The sequence below is a fragment of the Ruditapes philippinarum genome, unplaced genomic scaffold (assembly GCF_026571515.1).
Source record: "Ruditapes philippinarum isolate M1 unplaced genomic scaffold, ASM2657151v2 ctg848_1_1_1_1, whole genome shotgun sequence".
NCBI lineage: Eukaryota > Metazoa > Mollusca > Bivalvia > Venerida > Veneridae > Ruditapes > Ruditapes philippinarum.
The window spans coordinates 269,649-282,256 of NW_026860662.1; the positions used below are offsets into that span (position 1 = coordinate 269,649).

Sequence of the window (12,608 nt, forward strand, 5' to 3'; positions counted from 1 at the left end):
GGACGGAACATTATTACATTTTTATTGCATTAAAATAGCCCATTAGTCACTGGACCACCAAACACGCATCCATAGACACAACAACAAGTTAACTTTTTAGTATTTTTCATATTACCCTGACCTTGAAATGACCACGCGCTTTAGTGACAATTATATCTTGTCACAGGCTGGCGCGTCTATTTTCCATAAGGTTGCTGTAGTAATATTTCATGAAATGCCAGTATTATTCATGAAACACAACTACCATTGTTCAACCCAGCAGCTGTTCGGGTTTTTCAAACTGTGCTATATATAAACTATTACACACACATATATATTTTTTTCAGTTGCCAGGTAACAAGATGGATTCTCACAATTTGGCAACATTGTTTGGCCCTAACATTCTACACAAGTCCAAGTCGACTGAGAAGGAGTTTAGTGTTGAAAGTGTGGAAAGATTAGAGGAGAGAAAGGAAGTGATAGAGGTTGTACAAGCAATGGTTGATAAACATCAACAACTTTTTCAGGTATTAGACATATGACGTTGGCCTTTTATTGCAAATTGTCGAGTCTGTATTTACAAATTTATTCTCTACGCACTATAGTTGATATACTATTGTTCTGAATAATATACATAGTTCATAAAATCAACACTTATGCTTATCTGATTAAAAAGAGGATTCAAGAAAACGTTTCTTATTTGGCCATTGATGAATGAAAAAAAATGAAAACGGTAAATTTGCTTTATCAGCCATGTTGATATGATGTGCGCTCTGGTGAAAGGGAGGTAATAATTGTTGTTTTTTTTTCTCAATATTTCAGATTCCAGCTAGCTTACACGATGAGATATTAAAGTTGCTACTGGAAACCGATCCGGATACCACAGAACAAATACTCAAAAGAATTTCTAGTGATAATGGGTATGTGCATTTGATTTTGTTTGTTTATTTTGATCTTCAATGTAACTAAATTTTACTGTTTTGAACAAAATTGTTAGTTCCTGTTTTATGAACTTATAATCTGATTTATTTAATGTCGGATTTTCTTATGATTTACACGAAGCGTAGCGGCTTTTACAAATTGGAATGTCATCATAATGATAAATTAAGTGAAATCAATTGTACATTTTACATTAATTGTACATAATGTACAAGGAATTCAGTTTTGAGTAGTAACCACATTATATTGTATATTTCAGGATCGAACCAGACCCAGACACTTCTAGCAGTCTCTTTGATGACAGTGACGCCTCCTTGCCACATTCGCCAGTCAGTGAAAATAACTTACATATAAAAGAACCATGTGGACTACAATCTACCCCGACATTACGGGTTGCCAGAAGTGCCGAAATTCTTACACCTGTTGCTAGGCGGAAATTCTTTTATTCTCCCCCGGAAGAGGAGAAAGTACACCAGAGACGCAAAAGTGACGTAAATAATCCCATGGAACGCCCGAAGTTCCATCTTGTGATTGAAAACTCTCCCAGCCCACCGGAAGTGAATAAAACACCACAAGTTTCACGAACTACGCGCAATAAAATGACACGTGACAATTCTAGTCCAGATCTATCTTCGAGGCCGCATTCTATTCATATTGAACGACCTCATTCTGAACTGTATTGTACACCGAAAACATTATCCATTCCCCCACCTAGTTATATGAGACTTCATTCTGCAGAACCATGTAGATCAAATTCATCGAATCCACCGTCACGTTCAGAAAGTTTTAATAGTTCAAATTACGGTGGAGGTCGGGCTGGGTCGAGCTCTCCACGAGTGACGTCATCAATTCAGAGACCTTTAAACTTTAATCGGGGTACACCGGAAGTAGAAAATGAATGGCAGAAAAATAGATGGCGGCAGTGGGACGATATGGCGGCTGACAAGCCAGTGGAAGGATATGAACAAGAAACTCTTGTGTGAATTCATAGATCAGGAATATATTGTAAATACGGACAATGTGGTCAGATAATAGAACAAAGTGGTCAGTAATTAAAGACAGAGTGACCAATGACAAAGTTTTAAGGCTCAGCTTTTTATATTTAAGTGGCATTTTTGGAATTATATTTTGTGTGTTTCCGTCACAGAAGAGACGGGAATAAATGCCGTTGTTACTGTAACCATTATGTGCTACTAACTCTAAACATAAGAGAAAATAATTTTTAATGTACATATATATATTTATATTTTGTATATGGCGGGTGGGGTTTATCATCATGTAATAATGCAATAATCATATGTATATGCATTTTTAGACATTTGAATTTTATGCAATAACATATTATGCAAGATAGAATCAGAAATCCAAGAAAAGTTTACATCATTATAAGATACGAAACTTGTGCTATATATAGTTAAACTGTTAACTGCCTGTACCGGAATGAAACAGAAAATAATAATATATATACCTGATTTATTAAACTGGATTATACAGAAAGTATACATGTTGTTCAAATAATCATCATTCTTATTATATAAGATGATTCTCATTAAATCGAATCTTCATTTTTATTTGTTATGGCAATTGTAGTCGCTTAAAATTCTTTCTTTTTCTAAAACATCGACAACTTTATTGCATATTAACAATTTAACAGACTGTTTAAGAAAACCAGGGTCGGCATTTTCTAGGACATTTCTGTGTAATATACGTTATTCGTTGTTATACGGATATACAGAAATGTTATATACGTTGCTTTCTTGTGACTATGGAGCGTTCTAGGAATTTCCCCCAAAAAATATTAAATCTTTATATTATTGATAGGTCACTGACTCCTGTACGTTTTACAACATTAGAAATCATTCTTGTTATTCAATATATGTTTCCGGGATATGCAAAATCATTGCTTAAATGTTCAGGTAGGGCAATTATAATTCGTTCGTTTCACATTCCTGTTAAGTTGTATCACATACTGTAAACACCGATACTGGCAGTAAATATTGTACCATTTCCTGTTAAATTTATCATCTCTGTTTATTTGAATATTTAATTTCTTGTTGAATTATTATTTTTTTGTTCAGTATTAGAGAAACTTTAAAGCTATATACCTCAGTTGGACTCGTAGGGCTTTTTGCCAGTTTGGAATAACTAGTTTGTTTTATTAGAACAATCATGCTATAATGTTTTTTTGTCAATTATTGTTGTAATAGGCAAGTTTGATGATGTATGTTTAATTTTACACACACTTTAGTGCTATTTATGTTCTTAATCTGTAGTTATCTCCCTTTGATTATATAAAATACATAAGGAAGTCGGAAAGGTTTTGAACTATGATACATAATAATATATTTTAAGTAAAAAACAATGTATAAGAGTAAATTTGCTTTATAAATTAAGGACAGATAAAATATCGTAAGGTTCAAAAACAGTGTTGGGGTTGAAAAATCTGAGTAAATTATCATTCAACACAAGCCTGGGTCAAACTTATATTTGAAAAGGAAATATAACTAAAAAAAAGACAAAATCCTGAAAATACTTAGTGATATGATTTAATTTTCAAGCCAGAATCTGTAATACCCACTTAATAGATACCCCTGCATATAAATGTACTTAAAATATAAACTCATGGCAGATGTTTTCTGAGGATTTCTTTAAATTCAAACATTTTTCTTCAGAATATTTTCAGTATTTTGTATCATTTGTGTTAATTTGCAAATCATTGAGGTCACTATCATTACGTGGTGTAAGAGGAGGAACTTTGTGGGGTATATTTATTTAGACTCTATATTGTTGATATTAAACTGAAATCTGTGTTCATATTATGCTTTTTGTTCACGAAAAGCGGCAATAAAAGAATAAAAGACTTACGATTTGTTATTTGCTTTTATTATCATTGAACATAATAATATTTTAAAGAGAAGGAAGTAAGCTTTTTTAATCTTGTAAGTGTATGCTGAGAAATATGTACTATTCAAGACGAAAGCAAAATAACAAAAATGACTCTCGCATTTTATTTGAGAACAATTCTCCACAGATACATAAAAGCGGCTCGTTTCTTATAAATACATGGACAGTGCTATATCCTACGAATCTGAATGGGTTCTGAGATTTCATCGAAGATGGATTTTCTTCACACAACTGTGTTAACATTTATTTAAATCAATTACAACTTTGAAACAATAAAACATTTAGAATAACACCGCTGGATTTATACCATTCAACATATATCTGACAACACAGCTAGATTTATACCGGTCAGTCTATAACTGACAACAATCTATATCTGACACCACCGCTAGATTTATACCGTTCATATTATATCTGACAACACCGCTAGATTTATACATAAGTCATATATCTGACAACACCGCTAGATTTATACCGTTCAGCCTATATCTGACAACACCGCTAGATTTATACCGTTCATATTATATCTGACAACACCGCTAGATTTATACATAAGTCATATATCTGACAACACCGCTAGATTTATACCGTTCAGCCTATATCTGACAACACCGCTAGATTTATACCGTTCAGCCTATATCTGACAACACCGCTAGATTTATATCGTTCAGCCTATATCTGACAACACCGCTAGATTTATACCGTTCAGCCTATACCTGACAACACCGCTAGATTTATACCGTTCAGCCTATATCTGACAACACCGCTAGATTTATATCGTTCAGCCTATATCTGACAACACCGCTAGATTTATACCGTTTAGCCTATACCTGACAACACCGCTAGATTTATACCGTTCAGCCTATATCTGACAACACCGCTAGATTTATATCGTTCAGCCTATATCTGACAACACCGCTAGATTTATACCGTTCAGCCTATATCTGACAACACCGCTAGATTTATACCGTTCAGCCTATATCTGACAACACCGCTAGATTTATATCATTTCGCCAATATCTGACATCATCGGTTCAGCCTATATCTGACAATATACTTATGCCGTTCAACATTATATCTGACATTCATTAATGATGAATATTTTAACTATATCGTCAATTTCTTTCACTAAATCATACATAGTCAAATAAACAATGACAAACACTTGAACCACTAGAGAAAGGTCGGCGGTTCTACTGTGGTGCCATCTCGTGTCTGAGATGATTCATATAGAGGCACCCGAGGTCCTCATCCACTATAACATATAGAGTCACCCGAGGTCCTCATCCACCATCATATAGAAGCACCCGAGGTCCTCATCCCCCATCATATAGAGGCACCCGAGGTCCTCATCCCCCATCATATAGAGGCACCCGAGGTCCTCATCCACCATACCCGAGGTCCTCATCCACCAAAACATATAGAGGCACCGAGGTCCTCATCCACCATCATATTGAGACACCCGAGGTCCTCATCCATCATCATATAGAGGCACCCGGGGTCCTCATCCACCATAACAGCTGCAAAATTGCCATATGAAAGTTCTGGCGTTATTCAAAACTCAACAACATCACCATCAACAATAAAGAACTAGCTATCATAGCTAAGGTATCTAAAATACTGATGGAAGCATTTTGTATGGTGTTGGTGCAGATAGTTTATCCTCCGGATCACGGCAGTAAGCCACCTTGAATTCACCAGAGCACAGTTTAGTCATCATGCAAGATAATTTATTAAAAGATTTGCTATTTTATCAAGTTCTCACACGTGGAACTATTTCTTTTGAAGAGTTAGGTCCGATAGATGTTATTCAACTGCAACAGTCTGACCCTCACACCGTCATGACACGCCACTGTACTGATCAAGGAACGTAACGTCCGTGGATGGGTTATATTCTGGCCAGATAAAAAAATTGCGAGTGTCTGAAACAAACAGTATTTTTAAGAAAAGCCACGATGACTTTAATAACATTTCATATAGAATACAAAATATTTAAAAAAAATGAAATAAAGACAACAAGAAAACAATTATTATGTTTATAGTTTTGAATGTTTTTTTTTTTTTTTTTGATTTTCTTAAATAGCATTGCATTATATTGTTTAGTGTTATTTAGTCATATGCAGGAGACTGGCACGACAGAATATTTAAAAGTACTTCCATTGCTTCGTATGTACACACAAAATAAAATCGCACGGATAAAGGGAGATCACTCAATATAGTAACTTATAAAATATAGGGCACACCGATTATACGTGTACAGTTTATTTTTAACTTTACTTTATTTATTTTTTTCATTTATTTATTTACTTATTTATCTATTTTTACATTTATTGTCTTTCACTGCATTTCGTCGCACACAATTTGGTAAAGCTGTTGAACAACCTACATATATCTAAAATAACAAACCTTTGCTAGAATGCATGTCAAATGACATATAAACTGATAAACTGCAGTGGATGAAAATACAAATTGTGAAGTAAATATAAAGTATAAACAGTGCCAAAGATCTCTAAATAATATAGTGTTGCAACAGTGGTCAAAACTTCAAATGTAGTGTCACAAAAATTATATCAAATACTTTATAATGCTAATGATTCTTTTCGTTTTGCTTTCCCTTTATGTAACATGCATTGAACAATACATAATTATAATGTAGATAATATAGCAAAGCATCGTAAATTGGAATGAAATATAACTAAACGAATAATTTTGAAAAATTCCAGACGAACACTCAGTAACAGACGAACACTCAGTAATGAAAAACAGACCGACAGCGGTATAGAACAATTGCAAATATCATATACCTCGATTTGACAATCAAAAACAACTGATACGACGTACATTAATAATCATCTCTGGGTACAATATATTTGTTTACTTGCTAATATTTATGCATAGTACGAACATTAGCTCTTTAAATTAGAGACACTTTGTCAGTACTTGTCAGTCCATGCAACTCCGATTTTATTTTCTATTTAAAGGTAATCAACTGTTCATTACGAATATTATTGAAAATTGCAGTAACCTTCCGTAGACTCATCAATACTTTACAGGGTTCCAACGGTATGTCGGTCTTACGGTGACACTATCCATCTTCTTACCTGGCTTAAAGTGTGTGCGAGCCAACTACAGTAACAAACATTTTGTGTATAATTATAGAAAGCCGACAACTGGACAATTTTTAACTATCCGTAAAACGCAAACTGAGATTGACTCAGGACTCAAATATTATTTATTTTATTTTTTATCTTGTTTTTCCTTCATGAAGTGGTTTATCAAACATTAATGTGAAATTTGCTGCGTGTATATTCTAAAGTTTTTCGGATTTAATACTATTACTACTAATTCTACTTCTATTTTGTGACCCATTGACGCGTGATAAGAATGCCCCTCAGTTGCAAAAAATTGATCAAAAATAGACAGGCTATTCTTAAACATTGATCAGTGATCAAAATATTAATGCCAAACATGCCTATATACGGTCATACACATAAAATAGTAATAAATATGTATTCTTTCCAGATCTTTAAGTGATGAAATATTTATTCATCTTATTCAAGTAACTCGGCAAAACTGATAACGGACAACTAAAGACCTTTTTACAATACAATTTTCCATAATAACGGATGTTTCATTTCGCGCATGCGCATTCTGCGTTAGACAAAAACACAATAACGAGAGACTGCATTTTGGTGGTGTTGTTATTGGTAGTTTTTACTCCGGATCACAACAGTAAGCCACATTGAATTCATCAGAGCACAGTTCAACCACCGCATCGTTCCCGGGCAGGCTGTCAAGCAGTTTACCAATACTAGTTGCCTACACTTTCGCAAGGAACTGAAACTTTTATACATGCCAGAGCAGAGGTACAAAGCGAATGACCGTAGAAAGGATATCGTGATCAATTACAAATAAAGTGACCTGCGCCGTCTGGGAATCGAACCCGGGTTGCCCGATTCACAGTTCAACGTTCTACCTATTGACTAAGACTACATTTTGCCATACTTAAAGGCTAAAATAGACGTGGTTTCAAGTTATGTCACCCATAAAACAGTAGTTCTTGGATGCATTTAAGCGGTAAATACTTAAAACATGAATTGCTATGTCACATGTTCTGACTTTTTTTTCAGAATGATTATTAACCTCGAATTTATATATTATAAAATTTCCATAGTTTTTATATGAACTATTTCAACAACAATTAAGTTGAACCTCTTTTTAAGTGGAATTCTAAAATAATCATCTTGCCCATGCTTTTTTTATGGCTATCTAGGCACCACAACTATAAGGACATCTTTTGTGTTTTTTAAAGCTATTTTTATATAATTTTCAACTTTTACCTTAAACTGACTCGGAACTGTCTATGAACTTTAATTTCATTTCTATGTTCGGCGATGCATTTTTTGTCTTAGTGTTCAGTGTTAGTGCTTAGTGTTCAACCCATTTACAGTTGGACACTACGCTTTCCTCTTTTGATTACATCTGACGGACCAAGTGGGAGACTCTATGATGGACAGATCTTAAAGCCCTTTGGGACTGAATTGCCTTAATGTTTGTCTTCTGTCTTGCTTCGTCGGGCCCTTGTAGGTGATTTTCCTGTTGCTCTGTCTTCCTTAAGGACATTGAGTACTTTTGTTATGGTCATTGGGCTTACTTTTATATGGTTCTACATGATCATTTTGGTGTTTTACTTATTTAACCTTTTGTAACCATAACAACTGTTAGAATTTCACTTGGCGGGGATTCATTTTATTTACACTGTCTTGTTTATAGGAACATGGTGGGGCTAAGAGCGAGGTTTGGTGCACCATTAACCGGTTTAAACTCCCCAGCAGTATTTATGCTGCTGACCGTTCCAAGGCGGCGCCCCTCTATGTTCCTCAGATGTATGTCTATGTTGTTTTATACTGTTATGGTGACACTTTTATGTCTCTTGTAATTTCTCGTCTACGGTCAGTATCTTCCCTTTTGCCCCTAGTTTTTATTTATTTTACTTATCCCCCCCTTCCCGAGTCTCATGTCCCCTCCCCCTGTGCCTTTTGACTTTATGGGCCTAATGTTCAATCATTTATTTGTTTTCTTTTAGTTCCTTATCAGTTACCAATTATTTATTCTTATGTAGTGGTTTGCCTGCCCGTGCTCTGTCTTGTGCCGTGTCCTATTTTTGATTGGGGTCCTCCTGGGCTCCTTGCCACTGACGCTTGTTACTGGGTCGGGTGGGGGCTGCGTTCATTGAACGCCGGCTTTCCTTGTCGATCTTGTTTATCATATTTTATGCTGTTTGCACGTGCGCAGACTACTTCCGGTCGATGTTTCATAGCTGTTTTGTTTGTTTGTTTTAATTGGGTCTAACGTCACACCAACACAGTGTAGGTCATATGGCGTGGTTCCAGCTTAACTGGTGGTGCCCTTCCGTGCATTATTTTAAATTTCATTAGAACCACCGACGTCCGTAAGCTAGCTGGATAGCTTCCTCGCATGAAAGAGTCGGGATTCGAATCAACAGCGGTGAGCGGAAAGTGGTTTGAAGTCAACGACATTAACTACTCGGCCACGGACGCCCCTTTTTCATAGCAACGAACCGCGTCGTTTAAGTGTCTATAATTATGTAGTATGTAGTGAACTAAAGCTACAGTCTCACTAACATCCCGGCAGAGCCCTGGTAGACGTCCGCGGTGATCCGGGAACGACCGGGAACAACTGGGGTACATCCGTAACTCTGCCGGCAACGTCCGGGATGATCCGGGAACATTCGGCATTCGACCCTGGATGGAACAAAATATTTAATATCACCGGGGTGGTCCGGGAAGTATAACTTTGCCGGCTTCATCCTTAGCTCTGCCGGGAACGACCGGGGTTACACCGGGGAAACACCGTAGCTCTGTCGGCACAAACCGGGATGATCCGGGGCATGTTTTAGCCGGTAGAGCTCCGGAAAAATGACTATGGAGCAACGGTTGATCCTGGTAGAGCCCCGGCAAAGCCCGGTTCATTTCAAAAGAATTACGACAATCTACGATGATTGCACTTGTTTGTATTTAAAACCCTTCCCAATTTCTCTTCTATCCAGTCTTGTATAAAGATTTTTAAGAAAATCATCATGAATTACTATTCTGGAACAATAGATATTATATTAAATAAAATTTATGTATCAATGTAATCATTTGCGCCCGTTTTCATTCCACCGGGGCTCTGCCTGGATCGTCTTGGGCTCTGCCTAGATCGACCGGAGCTCTGCCTGGGTCAACCGGTGCTCTTCCGACGTCATCCGAGAACGAGCTGGGAAGCACCAGCACGAACCGTAGCTCCGCCTGGGCTCTGCCTTGATGGTTCGGAGCGCATCCCGGGTGGTAAGTTGGGAATTACCGTAGTGCTGCCGGGGTAAGTGTGACTGCAACAATAATTTCACCCCGGATCATCCCGGTAACTTACCGGGATGGTCCAGGGCTCTGCCGGGAGTAAGTGAGACCGCAGCTTAATCCGGCGTTCACACAGTGCCGATTACGGCTCCTGTTTGAGATCAGACAGCGCTACGACACGAAAAGCAAAACAGTCGGATTACTATCCTCATTGATCTAGAATGTCCTATCATTGTCTGAACGCAGTCGTATATGTTCGTAACAGAGTCCTACGGATCGGGACTGGTCCAGAGAGATCGACCAAGCACTACCGACAATTAGGTGCGTCCCGTAACATTCGGGAAACTCAGGAGATTTTGTCTAGTCGGATTACATTCGTGACTAGTCGGATTACAATCGTGACTATGTCGTGACAGATTCTGCTGTATCGGATCAAAATCGTAACGATGTCCTGTGTTGTCTGGTCAGTGTCCGGTGGAACGGGCATGATCTGGAGAAATTTTGCATTATCGTTTCTTGTCGATTGAGTCCAGATTGCGTCCAGATCTTGCCGAATGCGAACCGTCTTTGCCGAATCCGTTCCGGGACAGTTCAGTAATTAATACGAAATTCGGCAATAATACCCACGCCAGAGTCACGACAATTACAGAACACGTTACGACTGAGTCCAGACAAAGGCGTGTGCAATGCGGTACAGCAGACTGTGATAGAATTGCGTTCCGGCAATGTCCCGATCATCCCGAATATGGCGACAGTTGTAGGATTCCAGATACGTGAATTTACAGATTCGGCTGAGCTGCTTACGTATGGAGTATATATATAACATGTGTTTGTGTGTGTGTGTGTGTGTGTTATTCATTGACAGTACTTTGACCGGTCCACCATGAATGCTGCTCGTAGACGGAGACTTCTGCAGCAGGTTGCTCTCATGGAAATGGAAGAAGAGGAAGAAGACCTTCTGTTTGCCAATTACTGTTTGAACAGAAGGGCACTGCGACCCTGTAGAAATAGAAGATACTTGGTCAAGCCCTGGATATACAGAAGGGAGCAGCTCGGCCAGTATGACACATTAATGAGGGAGCTAAGAGAAAAAGATCCAGAAGCTTTCATCAACTACATGAGACTGCCCATGGAACTATACGATGAAGTCCTGGCTCGGATCACACCCCGCATCACCAAACAAGATACCTGGTGGAGGCAAGCCCTTGATCCAGGACTGAAGTTTGCCTCTTCCATGAGGCATCTGCCATCCGGCGACAGTTACAGCAGCATAAAGTGGGACTTCAGGGTTCCCAGTAACACTATGTCAATGTTTGACACTGAAGTCTGCCAAGCTATCATTGATGAGTACGCTGCAGAGGTAATCGCCTGCCCCACTACCCCAGCGGAGTGGAAAGAAATCGCAAATGAATGTCTCCGCAGATGGAACTTCCCACAATGTGTGCGGTGCATTGGACGGAAAGCACGTTGCGTGCAAGTGCCCACCGAATACTGGATCTACCTACCATAACTACGAGGACTTCTTCTCCATAGTCCTGATGGCCCTTGTAAATGCGGACTATACATTTATTTGGCTTGATGTTGGGCCAGATGGAGCAGCTTCTGACGCACAAATATACAACGAGTGTGATCTGAAAGAAGTCCTGCAGAACAAGACCATTGGCTTTCCTGATCCTGAGCCACTTCCTAGAGAAGACAGAAATATGCAATAGTTCATTGTTGCTGACAATGATGAAGCCTTTCCCTTCCGTAACATGACAGTAGAAGAAAGGATCTTTAATTACAGGCTGTCAAGAGCACGCAGAGTTGTGGAAAATGCGTTTGGCATCTTGGCTCAGAGATTTCAAATACTGTTGTCAACCATGCAACATACTCCTGACAATGTGAAAATCATCGTACAGGCATGTGTCTGTCTCCACAACTTAATGAGAATACGCTACCCAAACATGAACATCAACCAGGTTGATCGTGAAGATGTCGAGGACGCAAGGATCGTACCCGGAGAATGGAGACTGGGCCGAAACATGTTTGACGTTGTCAATGTTCAGGGTGCTAACCGTGCAACAATACAGGGCAAGAAGCAGAGACAATATAATAAAATATGATAAACAAGATCAACAAGGAAAAGCGGCGTTCAATGAACGCAACCCCCATATGACCCAGCAACAAGAACCAATGGCAAGGACCCCAGGCGGACCCCAAACAAAAACAGGACAGGGCAAAGACAGAGCACGGACAGGTTAATCATTAAAAGATAAATAATTTGTAACTGATTAGGAATTCAAAGAAAATAATAATAGGCCCACAAAGGGGAAGGGGACAGGAGACCGGGGGGAGGGGGTTAATCAAAGAAATAAAAACTAGAGGCAATGGGGAAGACACCTACCGAAGACGAGAAAACAACAAGGGACACAAGCAAAAGTGTCA

At 38.3% G+C, this 12,608-nt stretch overlaps 1 protein-coding gene across 2 annotated transcripts in view; it reads left to right on the forward strand.

Annotated features, from left to right (window-relative positions):
- The window catches only part of LOC132712941 (rho GTPase-activating protein 6-like), a 53,761-nt gene extending 49,979 nt beyond the window's left edge, over positions 1-3,782 (forward strand). For both annotated transcript variants that reach the window (XM_060695379.1, XM_060695378.1), the window contains 3 exons: positions 327-506; positions 802-899; positions 1,178-3,782. In XM_060695379.1, the coding sequence (XP_060551362.1) occupies positions 327-506; positions 802-899; positions 1,178-1,901 (1,002 nt within the window). In that variant the 3' untranslated portion in view covers positions 1,902-3,782. The remainder of the gene's footprint in view (positions 1-326; positions 507-801; positions 900-1,177) is intronic.
- Positions 3,783-12,608: the final 8,826 nt, after the last annotated feature.